Source organism: Antrostomus carolinensis, unplaced genomic scaffold, assembly GCF_000700745.2.
Source record: "Antrostomus carolinensis isolate BGI_N321 unplaced genomic scaffold, ASM70074v2 scaffold37999, whole genome shotgun sequence".
In the NCBI taxonomy this organism is placed as follows: Eukaryota; Metazoa; Chordata; class Aves; order Caprimulgiformes; family Caprimulgidae; genus Antrostomus; species Antrostomus carolinensis.
In genome coordinates, this window is record NW_010341298.1 from 3,116 (window position 1) to 21,228 (window position 18,113).

The window sequence follows — 18,113 nt, forward strand, 5'->3', positions numbered from 1 at the left end:
TGGAGATGATGATATCTTATTATTTTTTTTTTTTATGATACCTTTCCAGTTTATTAAGATCACTTGGAAATCCAGCCCTGTCCTCTGATGTACTCGCTGTCCCTTCCAGCAAAGTATTGTCTGCAAATTTAATAATCTTCCCTATTATGCCATCATTCAACTGCTAATGAAAATATTGAATCAACCTGCCCCCAGGAGAGACCCTGTCTGAATGCCCACTCAATTCAGCTGTCCACTTTGACAGTGAGCAGCTGATAACCATTCCCCTCGTACCTTTCAAACGGGTTTTTCACCCATCCTACAATAATTGCATGTAGATGAGGGTCCCCTGTGAGACAGCGATAAAACCTCACTGCCCTGGCCGAGTTGAACACAGGTCCTTGTCTGTGCACACAGCAGGGTTCCTGGTCACAACAGGACATTAGATCGATTTGACACATCAGTTCTTGACAAGTCCATCAAGACTGATGTCCTCATCATCTTCAGGGTGCTTAAAAGTCATGTGAATATTTCATCCAATATTTTCTAGTTTATAAATTAAACCAGGAAGTTTAAAGAACCCTGGTTCCTCTTTTCCCACCTTTTTGGAACTCCTTTCACAGGTCTTCAGAGGTAACTAATGCTTCCAGATGGCTCAGCCAGGTTTTTAAGCTGTTTCTTGGGTCCAGGTTGTTTGAAAACATCTATTTCTGAACAGCTTGTTCATTCTTTAGCTCCTGATTTGGCTTCTCTTCTTCTGTACCTGTGCTTCTCTGTGAAGACAGTGAGACCTGAGATTTGCAACCTGTGGACCTTGGCATCAAGTTTGACCTCGTTGCCTTTCTGCTTCACCATGCATCCTCTGAGCACAGGGACGGGCATGAGGAGCTGTTCCACCTCCATCCTCTCTAAACCACTCATTGCACTTCTCTGGGATGAATTAGCCTTGATCTTTCAATTCCTTCCCATTGACAAGCCAATCAGCAGAGCTCATGTCATCAAAGTGCCTACAGAGCCAAGCCCAACTTTAACCCTTTGGCTCGCTGCTGTTTAATCCCTTCCTTTGAAGGCTGAGCATTTTCCCTCTCCATCTGAAGCCCTTTAGGACTAATACAAGTAATTTCAGCGGGTTTAGAAATCTCCTAAAGCTAATTAGAAGGAAATGTTTTATTTCAGCTCAGGTGGTGGTTATTACTGCTTTAGGGTTATTCCTTCATATCCCAATTCCAAGGAGCAGTGGCATTGCATATAAGCCTGGATCTCCTCTCCCCAAGCTTAGGTTAAGCTGGAGTCCTAGTTTTATTTCTAAAATGGGCATTTTTTTTGCAATGCAGCTTTTTTAGAAGATAGGCTAATGGTTGCCCCAACTGTTGGCTCTTGAAGGCTTTGGGGACAGTTTACTCAGGACAGAGGTGACAATCTTGTTTCTTTCCATGCTCTTTTTGGCCCAGATCTTTCCCAGCTGTATCTCCATGAGGTGGCCAGCACTAGGCCCCCAGGTGTGTGTCAAGTTTGTTCTCATGCAATTGCCTAAAAGCCCTTTGAACCAAGGCAGGGTTAGTGCCTTTGGACTGTTCATGTGCAAGGTGACATCTCCAATACAGTGTTATTTTTGGATGCTCTGCTCATGTCAGAGAGATTTATGATGGGTGAGTAACAGGGAGCCCTTTTTGCTCAAAAAAAACCACCTCAAAAAACCCCCCAAAACCCCTCAAAAAACCAAAACCAAACCTACTTGGACCATTTGGGGTTATCCTACCAAATCCTGGGGATCTGCAATGGTGCTGTGGGAAGGGAAGGTTCCCATAACAGCCATTGGGGGGAAAAAATATACAAGAACTGGGGATGGGGATATAATTAGAGGCTGTCTGAAGCTTCAGCCTGAATACCAACGCCTCACTGCAAGCAGTTACTCACTTCACTGGTAACAGCAGCTGGCTGAGGCTGCTGCCAAGCCCACGAGTCTTCTGACCACCAGCACAGTGAAATCATTATTGCTGGGGCTGGGGACAAGCTTGGAAACCTGAATGGGTGGCCCTGGTAAATCTGAGATGTTTCTGTAGACAGTGAGAGCTGCTGCAGGGAGAAGTCCTGGGGGCACAGAGGGGCTGGGGGTGATTGGGATCTGCCCAGCTCCAAGAGATGATGGTTGGGGTAAAATGGAGGTGATTTGGGGCTCTACCACCATCCAGCTTCTGAGCATCCTGACCTCAAAGGAAGGACTGGGTTTGTCCAGTGTAGAGGTCTCTGACCCTGGCTAAAGGCTGAGGGTTGGGTTATACAGAGCAGCGGTTTCACCATTTTTTAGTGGATGAAACACTTAGTGGTGGAGCATGAGAACCTTCGGCCAGAGATTTAGCAGTGAAGTAGAGTCCAGGCTGGTCATAAAAACTAACAACACTTCAAAAAAACGTTCCCCAAACCCAAACAAAGTGATGTTCCCTGGAATTCATGCCAGCAGTGGAACATCACCAGGCTAGGTGCACATAACATGGAGCATGTCCAGCCCATAGGGCTGAGGAAACACTGCTGGTAACCTCCTGGGGCATGGCACTTGGCCTTGGCTGTGGCTGACTCCCAAGACACCATGAGGCCATACAAACCACATCTTCTGCTGCAAGTCGGGATGCATCCATGGAGGAGCCGGATAAATACATCCAAGTATCTCCTTACAGAGGCCAACAGCATCACTGCCAAATCTCTCACCATGTTCACTTCCAGGAATTGCTGTGGAGAGCTGTGAGAGTGAGATCCCAGGCCAAGAGTCCAAGTTGCTCCCACCTCCTGCTTAGGGAGGAGATGGCTCTTAGAGCTTGGACAACTTCTCCAGCTTTTTGATGACATGCAACAGCCCAAGCTGCTCCCACCTCCTGCTTGGAGAGGGGATGGCTGTCACAGCTTGGACATCTCCAGATTGCTGATGACACCCAACAGCCCAAGCTGGTTCCACCTCCCCCTTAGCAAGGAGATGGCTCTTAGAGCTTGGACATCTTCCCCAGCTTGCTGGATACCCAACAACCCAAGCAGCTTCCACTTCCTGCTTGGGGAAGGGATAGCTCTCACAGCCTGGGCATCTTCTCCAGCTTTCTGGGACACTCACAGGACATGGGGACACACTGGTTAAGCTGAAATGCTCTGTGGCTCTCCATGGTGTTAGACACACCTGTACCACCTGCAGCCCACCCCACATCCATCCCCCCAGCACTGTGGTCCAGCACAGAGGTGATTGCGCTGCACTGGGGTGGTCCACACTGCTGCTGGTTCCTCAGCATCTCTGCAGAGTTGCCATGGAGACCCTTCATTAACCACCATCCCTCGCCTGACAGCATTGAGCCCTGAGAACAAGTGAGATCTTCTCCCTTCATCTCCATCGCAGGTCAGCACAACAAAACCCCAGGAGCAGGCGTCTGCAGCAAGAAAGCAGGCGAAGCCCTGGGCAGACAATGTTTAAATGACTTTATTTTATTTTTTTCCTCTCCTTTTATAAATGGGCACAGCACAGAAATCATTCAAAAAAATAGACAGTACCATGACAGTGCTAGATCCATTGGCAAAGATTATTTTTATAGTCTTTTTTATTATTTTTTTTAAAGTTTTGGCCATTGAGTAAGAACAAAAACAATTAACAAACATTTGATTTGATTTTATTTTTTGTTGTTTTTTTTTTTTAACAGACACTATGAAGCAATTTCAGTACTAAACTCTAGAAGAGTTATGTACATACAAAAAAAAAAAAAAGAGTTCTGTTTGAGATATGTTTCCTATTAAAAATATTTACATGCATTTTTTTTTTCCCCTCCCATATTCATTGAAAGGTAAAACACTTGTAGTTTCTTCTGCTGTTAAAGATTTTTTTTTTTTCATTCTCTTGTTGGGAATTTAAATCAGTTCCAAAGAAAAAGTGAAGTGGGGCTCACTCGTTGGGGTTTTTTCTTTTTCTTTGAATTATTTCAGTCTTCTGGAAAGGGATATTTTTTTGGACATATATCAATGGATTTTTGTTTGTTTGTTTCTTTAATTTATACAAGAACGTTTCATGTTTATTTACAGAAGAAGCGATGGGTGGTGATTTATCCTGGAGACATGGTGGCGAGCGTTAGTGAGAGATAAGCAGGTGATTTTAAAAAGTGGTTCTATCAAACTGCAATGGATATATATATATATTTTTCTAAAGTCAGCAGTTCTGTCTGGTTTGATTGTCAGCTGTATTTTTATGACTTATACCAAAGCGGGTCCAGAACAGGGGTAGTTTATGCACATAAAGTCACTGGGACCCTTGAGGTCTTTGGAGATGTGGTGGATGAGCTGTCTGGAACGTGGGGTGATAAAAAAAACCCTAAAAACAACATCTGGGTATCACACGGGCATCTGCTAGAGTGAGATTTTCTCCCAAAAATAGAAATAATAGTTAAAAAAAATTAAAATAAAATAAATTGTACACTCCAGACTGAAGTTTCTCTATAGAGACTGGGTGTGGCACGTCCGCGGAGCCACAGGGGACAGGGACCAAGGGCTGCAGTGTCCAGCACACACCGCTGCCTAACAAACCCTCCTCCTCCTTATCATCATCATTAGGGGCAGAGTTTACACCCAACCTGCGCACACGCACGTGCTTTGCACACACGCGTATATACATATATACATATATATTAATTACATACACACATATATACATACATACACGCACGACACACCCATCCCTGTCACCGTAGGCTCCAGCGAGGTGCCCGGTGAGACGCTGGTTATTCCGATAAACCTTTAAATGTTGAAAACTCAACGTCACTTTAGGAGCTGCCAGAGCCTCACAGAAAACCTCCGAGCCCAGAAATGTTTATAATGCCCCCTGCCTGGAAGTGCTGAAGGCCAGGTTGGATGAGGCTTTGAGCAACCTGGTCTAGTGGAAGGTGTCCCTGCTGATGGCAGGGGGGTTGGGACTGGATGAGCTTTAGGGTCCCTTCCAACCCAAACCATTCTGGGATTCTATGATAATCATAAAAAGGTTTGAGGCACGAGGGGAAGTCATTTTTTAAAATCCATTCTTGTTTTTAGGTAAATGGTTTTGTTCCCATCAAAGCCTCCGTGCTGGTGGCTCATGGCAAGGGGTGGATAGCTCCAAATTATGAGTCTGGGGAGCAGGAGTCAAGGCTTGTGTGGAGCAAAGCAGCTCCCACCCATCAGCACCCACCAGGTAAAATGGGGAGGGAATGGGAAATGTAGAGACAAACCAGCACACATCAGCCCAGCGCTGTCACCGTCCCTGCAGCTGGATCCTTCCCAGTGCGGGGTCCTGCTGCTGAGTTTTAAAAGGACCAAAATCAAAGAGGTTTTTGGAAGAAAGGGACAACTCACTCCCAGCCCTGAAAAACCTGTCCAGGGCTGGGTCCTGCTGCTGGCCAGGGCGACCTCCATCCCCTGCCCTCCCCATCCTCCTCTTCACCCTCCTTGGGTGCCAGAGCCCTGGGACAGGCTGCCCAGAGAGGGTGTGGAGTCTCTATCTCTGGAGATGTTCGAAACCCACCTGGATGCTGTCCTGTGCAACCTGCTCTGGGTGAACCTGCTCTGGCAGGGGGGGTGGGCTAGATGATCTCCTGAGGGCCCTTCCAACCCCCACCATTGTGTGATTCCAGCCCCTCAGCTGGGCTCTCACACAGGTTTTCTGATCCTCCCTTCCATTTGACCTCTCCTTCTCCTGCCTCCTTCTTATTCACGTGTCCCAGAAGTCACTGGTTACTTCATCATCCTCCTCTGAGGCATCAGCTGCTGCAAATCACAGCAGAGAGAGACTGAAAGCCAGCACAGCTGGGAGAGGAGCTGGCACCACCTCTCACACCTTGCACTTGCAGCTCTCCTAAAATTACAAAACTGGCACAGCAAAGAGTTTTCCTTCAGCCCCGGAGTATCACACACACAGAAAAGAAATGGAAAAGCAAATGGAAAAGCCCTTCTCTACACCCACACGGCTGCCCACGTCCTCAGGCTGCACAGCTGGAAGGTTGAGCACATCTGGAAGGACGAGCACATCTGGACACTGCCCCAGCTGGGGGGCTGCAGGAGGCTGTTTGTGGATGGCATCACCCCAGGGGATAGGCAGAGGCTGGGGAAGGGGCTGGATTTGTGCAGAGGGGGATGATGTTAAATTTGGCAGGTTTGGGGAGGGGATGATGAGGGAGATGCTCACGCTGCCATTGGAGTTAATTTTCCTAAAAACTTGTTCTGCGGCCAAATCAACAGCTGAGAAAAGATTCATTTGTTCCTACCTCCCCAGTGCTTTTTTGTCTCTTCCTCATCCATCTTCACACCAGGAATCCCTCAAAAGCCCCAGAGCACAGCCAGACACATGCCCACACAGAATTACTTGCTGGAGGGAGCAGCCGTGTCCCACTGCCCATCATCTGCCTCCACCCACCCTTGGCACAGCCACGGGCTCAGCCAGCGCAGGGACAGGAGTCACAAGACACCACACACAGCCTTGGGGATGGCCACACTGCAGCCCACCAGCACCACAACCCCCTCACAAACCCTGGCAGCATCATTCATCTGCGTTTCCTTGAGGTCTTACCCATCCCCATTCCTCTGGTATTAGTGAAATGATGGTATCTGCCATTTTTTTTGGAGCTGGGCTTTCCCAAAAAAACCCTGCAGCCCACGTTCATCTCCATCCCACCACCCCCTACCCTACAAGGGATGGGGGGTGGGAGATCACCCACAAGATCAACCATCACAAGATCACACATCTTGAACACAAGATGTCTTGTCTTGTTTCCAGCAAGACAAGACCTTTTTTTCTTCCAAGCATCAACTCCAACAACTAATCCAGTTCTCTTGGGGAGCTGAGGTGACAGGAAAGTCTCCATCATGATTTATCACCAATAAAAGTTGGGCTCCAAGCCTAAAAGACAGTCTCCTCAAGCTCACATCCCCTTTCCAGGCAGAGAGCAACCCACCAAACACCTGGAAGCAGCAGACATAAAATAAATTAAGACTTTGGTCAATTCTGATCACCAGTTTAATGACCTTCACCTTTGTTTTTTGCATGTGGTTGTTTTGTACATTTAATTACTGCGAGAGAAAGCCCAGCCCAGCCTCCTCTCACCCTCCCACTTCCAGCCTTCCTCACTTCTGAGACTGTCACAGATTTAAGTGCCGGGATTACAACTTAACACCAGCTGAGCAAATCAAGGTTAAGCTTGAATGAATAAAAAAATTGTATTATAGAACTTCAGACTATTAAATGGGAAAAAAAAAAAAAAAAGAATGAAGAAGATTAGGGAAGCAGCTAAGAAAAGCCACATTTAAAAGATTAAGCTGGGAGGGAGTTTTTTTAATGTAAGCTCAAAAGATTAGGTCCACATTTTTCCAAAAGGTGGTGATTTTGGGTGGTCTTGATACTTGCTATACTCAACTCGTTAAATCATGAAGAGGTGATTTCTGCCACTCCCCAACAGCGAGGGCCCTTTGTGTAGTCCCAACAGGACCAAAAACCCTAAAAACCATCAAACCCACAAGTTAAAACTTTCTCCTCCAAGCAAGTCAGAGAAAGTGGCTCTTGGAGCCAAGTTGGCACAAGCTTTCTGCAGATGTGTGGTCCCATCTTCAGAGCATCCTCATCCTCTGCAGCCAGGATAGACCCAAGAAATGGGTAAACACACACACACACTCTACACCGTCTGCCTTTCACCATCACCATCCAAAACATCCAATAGGACCATCTTCTCCCAACTAAAAGAACAAAAACGATGACGATTTCGAGGCTGACATCTTTAAAATGGGGATTTTAGAGCTGACCCATGCACAGGAGCTCTGCTCCCTACCCTGAAGTAAAGCCAGGTCAGTGTTTTGGGTCACAGTCCTTGTGTTGTGCATCCCAAAGGAGTGTAGCCCAAACCTTGGATCTCCACAACCACCCCCAAGCTATCAGATGCAGTGCAACGACAATTTACAGGGACTTAATTCCATATATATATATAACTGTGTATGTATGCACACGTCTGTCTGTGTGTCTGTGTGTCTGTGTGTCTGTGTGTGTGTATATATATGGAAAAAATATGTGTTTGGCCTCTTGAATTCCCAACATAAAGAAGCGCTGCTGTCCTGTAGCCTCCACCGGAGTCATAAATCCCTCCATCCACTAACACCCTGAGGGGGACAAAGTGTCACTGTATCTGTGCAGGTTAATTCACAGATTTAAACAGAGTCAAAAGCAACCAATTTGGGGGCGGGGTTTCCCCACTTTCCTGTTTAAATTAAGAGTAAAGCCAAATTCTCCCCGGGACACCATTGAGATCTCAACCATTATGAAAACAAAGCTCCGTGCCCGCATTGCGAACAGCGCTTCAGCTAATTAAATGCAAACTCACTGAAATATCTAATTGACTTTTCTGTGCAGAGGACTTGCTCCAAAAGATCTCGCCTTTCTAGAAGGCACAGCTGGGCTCTGGATCAGGTCCTGCTTGCTCTGCATCTTAGGTAGCCTCAGAGGAGAAACCACTGCACTTGGGTGATGATGGCTCCCGGGATCTATTGCTCTCAGGCTCCTGGATGCCCTATGGATGATACAGGAATTTGAACAACAAAAGAAACACAAACCATCGATCCTGGGTCTTGCAAAAGATATGTAGCAGCCAACCTGCCCTGGAGTGGACTGGTGGAAAGCCACTGCTCTGCCTCATCTTCCTCACCTTCTGGATGCAAGCGGACCCCGGCCCAACCCCCGAGGGGACAGAGAATTGCCTCTGCTTTGCTTTGCTTTTCTTAGGTTGGATCTCACACCTTGTAGAGCTTTGTTATCCCCTCTGGAGGTACTGGAGAGAGGATTTAACTTCTCCATTTTCAACTCCCCACCAAGCAACGTCCCGCTTTGTTTTAAAACCAGCGCTCCGTTTTCAAACCAGTACTGAGCAAGCTGAGTTTTATTGGTCACAGTGCAAACCCAGCAGAAGCAAAGGTCCCTTCTCAAACCAAACCCTTCCGTGGACGGCAACACGCGGTTCCTATAGATCTCATGTCTCTGGTGTGCACAGCGATGCAGTGAAGTGAGGTGGTGGTAGGAGGGGAGCAGCATGAGATACCACAACGCAGCTTCTTGCTGCTCCACAAACTTTTCAAAGAGTTGATCTAAAGAGATCATTTCCAGCGTACTGGCCATGTTTGTATTTATTTATTCATTGATTTTCCCCACTCCAAGAGCAAACCCCGGGGCATCAGATATTCCAGCCCCTTGTGCTTTTTTTCCTCAAGGTTTGAAGCGTGTTTGAGAGTCGTATCCTCTCTTCAAACAGAAGCAGGGAGCAAGGTCATTCCTGCAAAGCAACCAACCCCATTCAAAAAGAAAATAAAAAATAAAAAAAACAAGAGAGAAGGAAAGAAACCTCTCTCTGAAGGGAAAAAAAGTATATTAAAAAAAAAAAAGGAAGATAAATCCAAACCAACCCCTCTGCGCCCCAGGGCTGGTTGAAGGTGTCTGGATCCCAGAGTCCGTTGTGTTGGTGGGAAAAGCCCAGTGAGCTCCAGTCGCCGTCAGCAGCTCGACCGCCCCATCCTGCGCTCCCCTGGGCACGAGTTCCTTGGCGTTGGCTCCTTGTCCCATCCCTCCCGCTGCGAGAAAGGCCAACGGTGCTCCCTCTGAACTCAGCGATGCTCCGGGCACTTGAGTTTTCTGATCACACCGAAGATGTGTTTTCTCCTTTAATTGTTGTGGGTTTTGCTTTTTAAATTCACAGTCTGATACAAAAAAAGAGAAGACGCTCCCTTGGGCACGAGTTCCTTGGCGTTGGCTCCTTGTCCCATCCCTCCCGCTGCGAGAAAGGCCAACGGTGCTCCCTCTGAACTCAGCGATGCTCCGGGCACTTGAGTTTTCTGATCACACCGAAGATGTGTTTTCTCCTTTAATTGTTGTGGGTTTTGCTTTTTAAATTCACAGTCTGATACAAAAAAAGAGAAGAGAGGGAGAGAGAGAAAGAGAAAGAGAGACTGGATGAAGTAGAGGAGGAGGAGGGAGAGTTTGGAGCGGGGAGGGAGGGAGCGCGAGGCACGCCGGGCTCTCCTTCTACGCGTAAAACTCTTCCTGCTTGTCGGGCTTCTGGTACGTCACGTTGGCTTGTTTGGGCTCCTCTAGAGTGTAACTGCCCTCGTCCTTCTTCTTCATCCGGTAGATGAGCAGCATGACCAGGAAGGCAGCGAAGAGAGCTCCCACCACGCCACCCACGATCACCGCTGCAACACAAGAGAAGTGACCTGGTCATCAGTGCCACCCCCACAGCCCCAGCCTGGCTTTCAGCACAAATCATTTGAGGGGATCGGTTTGGATTCCTACTTTGGTTTTGTGCTTTGCAAGTTTGCAAACAACTTTTCTCCTGAAATCTATGGTTGAGAAAACTGAAAACGAAGGTGAGGGTGGACCTTGTTGAAGCTCCTTGAATCACCCAATTGCAAGTGATTCAAGGAGCTTCGACAAGGTCCCAAGTACAGAGATGCTGAAGGGTGAGTAGGACCCAAAGGCATCAACTCTCCAGCTGCATGGTGGGCGATGGACTGGCACGAGGCAGCCCAGGCACAGGGAGAGGTCCCTGCACAGGCTGGAACCTCATGCAAGGAGAGTGCAGAAAGTCCTCCAAAGCTCTTTTGGGTGCCTACCAGCATCCACCACACTCAGCTGAAGACCAGCAGAACAATAGCTGCTTTGCTGTGCCATGGCCTCCAGCTCCCTTCAGCTGGTGGTGGGACACTGACACCTTTGTCCCTCTGATTGGGACAAGTGACCCTCTCAGGGCACCTCTCTCCTCCCCTGCAGTCAGAGGTTGCCAGTGGTTTTCAACCAGCACCATATCACATCTTTCCACTAACATCCTATTTTTTTCCTAGAAATTTATCTCAGCAAAAGTGAATGGTGGACAGCTCTGCACTCTCCTGGCAAAGAGAAGACACCTGGGAATTCTCCAGCACAAGCCCTGGAGCTATTTTGGCAGGTGAGTGTGGATTACCCCATGCTCAACCCTACCCCAATGCCCTGACAAAGACCAACCCCTCTCCTGGAGGATGGACAGACCCCAAAACAACCAGCTCTTCTTCCACAAGCCCATGGCCTCTGGTCTCACCTATCAACACTTCTTTCCTCTCCAGGATGTTTTTCTGGGGGAGCTGTGCGGCTGAGTTGCCGGAGTCTATCGTGTTGTCGATCAGCCCCGGCTCTGCGTTCTTGGCCAGCCCGGGTCCCGATGGCGGTGTCACCACGGCCATCACCTCATTACCAAGCTCAGGATGAGTCGTCTCTTCCTCCTCCTGGATCTCAAAGTCCCCGCTGGGGCCACTGCTGACCGGGACCTCCAGCTCGTTGTCAAGGGCTGTCGTGACCTCTCCTGGCTCCATCTGGGAGAAATGATAAGATGGAGCAGGAGACAAGGACCAAAGGATGGTTCCTGCCTCCAGCAGCTCTGATGTGTCCAGAGGAAGGACACCACAGTATCAATGAAAGGGTGGCCCTTCTCAGCAGGGAACATGGAGCACAACTTTGAGGTGTCCCTTCCCTGTGTCACTGAAGTGGACAGTTATACTGCAGCAAGCAACACAACCCCATATCTTGATGGTTAGTGAAAGGCTGAGGCCACCACAGCTGAGCAGGACCATTCTTGTCTGTCCCCATCACTGGTGCCCTTGAGGTGCACAAACTCTCACCTGTTCCCTGTAGCTTCTCCTAAAGAGAGCCCCATATCCCAGACTCTCATTTGGGCTCTGTCCCCAGAGTAGACCACTGGCTGGCTGAAACACCTCACAGATCCCTCCTGGCTACACAGGAAGTGATGCAACCATTTAGAATAATAGACCTGTTTGGGTGGGAAGGGACCTTAAAGCTCATCCAGTTCCACCCCCCCTGCCAGCAGCAGGGACACCTTCCACTAGACCAGGTTGCTCAAAACCTCATCCCACCTGGCCTTCAACACTTCCAGGGAGGAGCAACCACAGCTTCTCTGGCCAACCTGGGACACTGTCTCAACACCCTCACACCAAAGAATTTCTTCCTCACATCTCATCTCCATCTCCCCTCTGCCACTTTCAAGCCATCACCCCTTGTTCTCTCACTCCCTGCCCTTGGCCAAAGTCCCTCCCCAGCCTTCCTGGAGCCCCTTCAGGTACTGGGAGGCCACTAGAAGGTCTCCCCCGAGCCTTCTCTTCTCCAGACTGAACAGCCCCAACTCTCTGGGCCTGTCCTCACAGCAGAGCTGCTCCAGCCCTCGCATCATCCTCATGGTCTCCTCTGGACTTTTTCTAACAGGTCCACGTCTTTCTTGTGTTGGTGGCCCCAGAACTGGACGCAGTACTCCAGGTGGGGTCTCAGGAGAGCAAAGTAGAGGGGGACAATCACCTTGTCCTGGCAGCCTGACCTGCTACATGTCCATGTGCTGAGCTGGACCACACTGAGGATCCCTGAGCAAAACCTCCCCAGGATCCCTCCTTCATGGCCCAAACCTGAAGGATCCCTTCTCCACAGCTGCCTTGGGACGTTACAAATCAGGATGAGAAAAGAGATGGATGGGGTGAAGCTGGGGTGGGTGAGTAGGAGCCTTCTCCATGTCACGCTGCCCTGGGCACGAGCACATGGCTCACTGCTTCCCACAAACAGGCGTTTTTGTGACAGAGATTAATTGAAGGTCAGCGAGAGCCCAGAGCGCTCTGCGTCCACATCGTACGGAGAAAAGAGAGACTCGTTGAAACAAATCACTCCACCTTTCAGTCAAAGTGCTTCTCAAAGGGCCCCTCAGGGGCTCTGAATGAGAGATGGATGGATCAGCGGATTAAATCCCCTGCTCAGGACACCCCGACGGGCTGAAAAGGCACCGTCAGGATGTAATTGCAGAGTATTTGAGCTTCCCACTGACGGGCTGTGAGTTGGGTATCGGTATGATGAGCCCAGACACCAAACATAGAGGAAAACTGCTCTTTCCCCATGGGGTGGTGGCACCTCCAGCCTTGCTCCCCTCCTGCCTGGGGAAGCTGTTCTGGAGCAGCTGGGCACCAGGCACATGTGCCATAGCCCTGGGTGCCACCCATCACCATACTCTGCTCATGCTAACCCCCTCACCCTTTAATCTCCCCTCTCCAGCTCCCTGGATGTTCTACTCTCCACAGAGTTGGGAAAAGCAACTGATCAACCCCAAAGGCTTCCCATCATCACCATCACTTGGCTTCAAACATGGCCCTTTAGCAGGTGAGAAGGGCTCCTGCCTCCTACCTGGGGGGCTTCCGTGGGCAGCAGTGTGGCAGGACTGGATGGCAAGGCAGTGCTTTTGTCTGTGAGGTCTGAAGTCCTGGAGGTGCTTGGTTTTGGCAGAGACCTGGGCTTGGCTGTGCTGGTGGGGACAAGTCGTGATGTGGCCACCTCTGTTGGTGTGCTGGTTTCAAGGAGGGAGGTGGTGGGTGTCTCCAGGGTGGTGGCCCGTGTGGTGGCTGCCTTGGTGACAAAGGGTGGTAGGAACCTTCTGATGGTGGTGGGTTTGGCAGTGGCCATGGTGGTGCTGGTGGTAGTCATGGCTGCAGTGGTGGTAGTGGTGGCCGTGGTGGTCGTGGTGGTGGTTGTGGTGGTAGGAGAGTCGCTGGCAGTTGTACTTGTGGTGGTTGCTTTCCAATTGGGGATCACTGGTGTCTCTTTCATCCTGGGGATATACAAGACGCTGGTTGTCTGCTCAGGGGTGGTGTCCTCAGCAGGGAATGGTTCAAAGGGGGTTGCCACAGGCTGCACTGAGGTGATGGGCAGCACGGCCGCCGTGGTGGGGAGCGTGATGGATGTGTCTGTGGTGAGACTCATTGCTGTCTCAAGCCCTGACTCCTGCTCGAAATCTGAAAGAGGGGAAAAGTGCAAAGGGTGAAGCTGCTCCTGCCTCAGCATCTCCCAGGGCTGACACGCTCTTGGCCTCATCCCCAAAAAATCCAAGAGCATGGACTAGTTCCAGGCTCAGCAGAAACCAAGGGCTGCAAATTCCCAGCTGGTGGCCAAAGCCAAGTCCCTGACTAACCCATGTCCCTCAGCACTATGTCTACACGACTCTTCACTCCCTCCAGGGATGGGGACTCCACCACTGCCCTGGGCAACCCCTTCCAATGCCTCAGAACCCTTTCAGCAAAGAAATTCTTCCTCACATCCCATCTCAACTGCCCTGGCCACAACTGGAGCCCATTTCCTCTTGTCCTGTCCCTTGGTCCTTGGTTGAACAGACCCACCCCCACCTCTCTCCACTCTCCTTTCAGGGAGTTGCAGAGACTGATAATGGAGTCACTTGAGCCCAACCTTTGGGACAGTTCCCTTTGCTTTAGTCTATGAGTGGGCAGGAGGACATCTCCAGAGATGGATAAGAGGTTGTCCTCTCCCTCACATCCCACCTCCCTCTCCAGTTCCACCAAACCCCACAACCAGGCTCCCGAAGGACCTTTCCCCAGAAACCCCACAGCTACTTACACCCCGAGCCGGAGCCTGAGTAGACATCATCCAGTTCATCATCCCCAAAGGGATCATCATCCCCGGAGCCTTCCAGGTCCACAGGCCTCTCGTAGTTCTCATTGCGCCAGCGCTGAGCCTGCAGTCAAGCAGGAAGAGACGCGTGAGCAGCTCCAGAGACGCGCTCACCCACCAAGTCAAGCCCAGTGACCACACAGACACCCCCAGACAGCCCTTGAGGGATGAGTTAAACAGGGAAAAGCAAGACCAAGGGAGCAGGAGTGCGGGCAGAACTCTCCAGCTGAACCACCCAGGATCATGGAGGTTTTCCCCCAAAACAATTCGCTGCTGCAAATCTTCCCGAGAAGCTGACATTTTCTGAAGAGCTGACATTGACTCCGAGAAGATTTCCCATGGAAACAAGGGAAACTCTGGAAAAGGAGGGGGAAAAAAAATCCAACCACTGCTTTTGGAAAGTGTTAGAAAAATGATCAGTTGGGTTCTCCAGCTCACTCTTTGGTTTCGTTTTTGGTTTAACTGATTTTTCGTGTGATTCCTGGCTCAAGGTGTGACAGTAACACGCACTATCTGCTGCCAGAACTTGGAAAGTCTCAATATGAAACAATATCAGCCTTCAAATACTCCACTGCTTTACAACGCTGTTACAACTTGAAGAGCCCTTGCTACTAGGACTCTTAAACATCTTGTTTTGCAGATCAAAGTGTCTCCTGTTTGTGTGGCTGAGGAAACAGTTTGACACTTCATTACAACCCAAACAAGGAGGCTTTGATCTGCAAGATAGCATCAGATGTTTCAAGATGTAACAAGACAGGTTAGTGCTTAAATGTAAAATAAAGGGGTTGAAGGGTCCCCTTCACCATTTAACTCCTGACAACAGCTTTGTGTCTCTTTGTTTTCACCACAGATTGGAACAAAAAGCAGTTTTGAAAAGTCAGAAGGTCCCATGACACAGAAATTTGGGACTTAACTTGCATTTTGTCCCCACATCTCTTCTCCTGGAACCCATTTACTGGTAAGGGAGAGAAAACCTGGCTGCAAAGAGATGGTTCAGTGTCTTTTGAAGGCTGGTGAGATTCACCATCCATAGGAGCCCATAAATTATGAGACAGGCCACAAGAACTGATGGGAGGGCAAGGAAAAATGGCAAGATTTGAGGGATGGGAGGAAGAAAAATTTGGTGTTGCTTTTAGTTGCCTTTTGGGTTTTTTTACACCAAAAATATTGAGGCTCACCAAGAAATGAGGAGACCACTGCACAGGCGTTCTCCAGACCACTGCCACCCCTGCCAGCTCAGCCGGGTGAGCTCCCCAAAGGCTGGATTCTCTCTGTGTGACCTGCAGAACCTCACTGTAATGGAAGCCACATGGCCCAGCTCCACCAAGCCCGTTTCTCCCTTAAATTGGAACCAGACGAGGCAGCTCCAGCCATCAACTCCCCAGCTCCCCGTGCTTGGACTAGGAAATGAAAATGGAAGCACATGGCCCCAGCATGTCACACCAGCCCACATCCATCCATCCCTCCATCCCGCAGGGTGGAGAGGCTCAGCAGCACCAGTGCATATCCTGGATCTGCTTTGCCCAGGAGAACCTCAAGTGATGGAATGAGGGCAAATGGGTAGATGCTGGTGAGAATTGCCCAATCCCAAATCCAAAAGCAGACATTTCCATGAGAATAACACCCGAGTGTTTTGCTCAGACAGCAACTGAGACCAGTACATGGCCAAGGAAGAGTCCCCAGCACCACTGCCCAGCTCCAGTATCTTCTTGGGGTCTCCAACCACCTTGTGCTCCAACCCACAGCACGTGGCTCCCCAACATAAGGCAGAGGTTTGGAGCTGGAAGCCCTTCCTCCAGGTCCATCTCCTCCCCAGATCCACATCCCCTGCACTGTGCAAACACCATCACTCCCACCAGCTTGAGGGAGCAGGATCTGTGCCACGGCTCCATGGGGATCCATCTCCCGGAGCTGCTGACTGCAGCAGGAACAACTTCACAGCAACAAAACACCTCACAAGGCCAAAACTCGCTCTCTGGAGACAACTCCCCTGAGGTGAGAGACGTCTCTCCCACGCCTGCCCCTCACATGCCAGGAGAGCAGAGATGTTCTCAGCCAGCCTTTGCCAAGGTGGCTTCCAGAGGATCAGCAGCGATCGGTGGAGTTTATATCGAGGAGGGACTAGGGCAGCCCACCACCCACCAGCTCCAGCTGCTGCCTGGCCAGCTCAGTGCATGTAACACCAGCTCCTGTGTGACCAGGCACCATGCTGCTGTTGCACTGAAATTGTCACAGAGCTTGCAGAGTTCCTGCTGCTCAGGGGAGGTGAAAAAGGACCTGAAGTGGGATGGCAGAGAGTTTCCCTTCTTTTCCTTGTCCCCAAGTCTCCAGAGCCTGTCCCTGAGCTGCTCCTGCACGGGGGGAAGCTGGAGATATAAAACCAAGGCAAGCAGCTAGAGATGTTGGGTAACCCTTTGCTCCTCTCCAGCATCCCTCATCCCAGGATTGCATCTGCCCTAAATATCCCCAGAGCCAGGACCAGGCAGAGGGACACCCCCTGCCTGCAGCAAGCACAGCCTCAGCCCACCAAACCTCACAAAGATTTCTTGATAAAGATTTGTGAAACATCTCCTGGTGTTCCCAGTCCAGAGAGGGAGTGTTTGGGCCACGGCTGTTCCCAAAAATTCAGCTCCCCTCTGGAGACACTGATGTCAACCCCCCCCCAGCCAGGCTGCCTGAGCTGCAGCCCTGCCGGCATGAGGTCAGGCTCACGCAATAAATCCTGGGAGCAGTGGGGGTTTGTTTGGATTTACTGCTGCTTAGATCGTTCATAATCCACACACACCGAGCCCCGCAGCCGTACCCCATCCCCAGCCTCCCCCCGGCAATTGGGGGGCTGCTCCCCCTTGCACGGTCGGGGTGATGGGGAGAAGGACAGTGATTTTGCCAGCCTGGGAAATCACAAATCACCCAGGATGGCAGCTCCCACCTCCCGACCTGTGACTGCCTCCCCATCCCTCACAGCCTCCATCACAGCAGACGCAGCTAGATTTGTCCCAAACAAGAAGCTTCACTCAGATTTTATCCCCAACCCAGCAGGCTCCGCGTGGTCACAGCAAGGTGGGAGGGAGCCCGCTGGCAGGACCTCTGGGTTCACTGGATCTGGATCCATCCCTCACAGTCCCTGGTCCCAGGGGATGGTGTCAGGGACTGCCCTGTAAAGTTTGGATAAAGGGACATACTCACCCCTCCCACAAGCAGCTCTCCACATACACCAAAGGACTTGGGTACTTAGAAGATGGAGAAACCAAGGGACCTGCCTACAACCTCCATTTAGGGCACTGTCCTGGTTTTTAGCTGGGCCAGAGCTGGTTCTGTTCAGCAGCTGGAACAGCGCTGGGGTTTGGGTTCAGCTGGGATTTGTTAGGAGAGAAACGCTGAGAACATCCCCATGTTGCATTTGTGTCCCTGGCACTGAAGGACTTTGTGTTTTGTCCGTCTGCAAGTGCAAGATCTCAGGGGTGAGGAATATTGAACTGAATCAGCCTCATGGGCATTGGGCTCTGCCAAGGGGCTGTTCCATCTCCTGTCCCCCATGGGCAGGAGATCCATGAGGGGCTCTTCCTCTCTTGCTCTCTCTGGCTTTGGCTTGGGCTCTGGCTCTCCCGGGATTGCGGTTTCGGGTCGGGATTGT

General features: G+C 50.2%; 1 protein-coding gene across 1 annotated transcript; it reads right to left on the bottom strand.

The window, feature by feature from the left end:
* Positions 1–9,943: 9,943 nt before the first annotated feature.
* Positions 9,944–14,543, bottom strand: SDC3 (syndecan 3; the record flags this gene model as incomplete). Its single annotated transcript, XM_010176439.2, has 4 exons — positions 9,944–10,191; positions 11,073–11,343; positions 13,205–13,809; positions 14,426–14,543. Coding segments are annotated over 4 exons (1,161 nt in total), but the record flags the coding sequence as incomplete, so codon positions are not given.
* Positions 14,544–18,113: the final 3,570 nt, after the last annotated feature.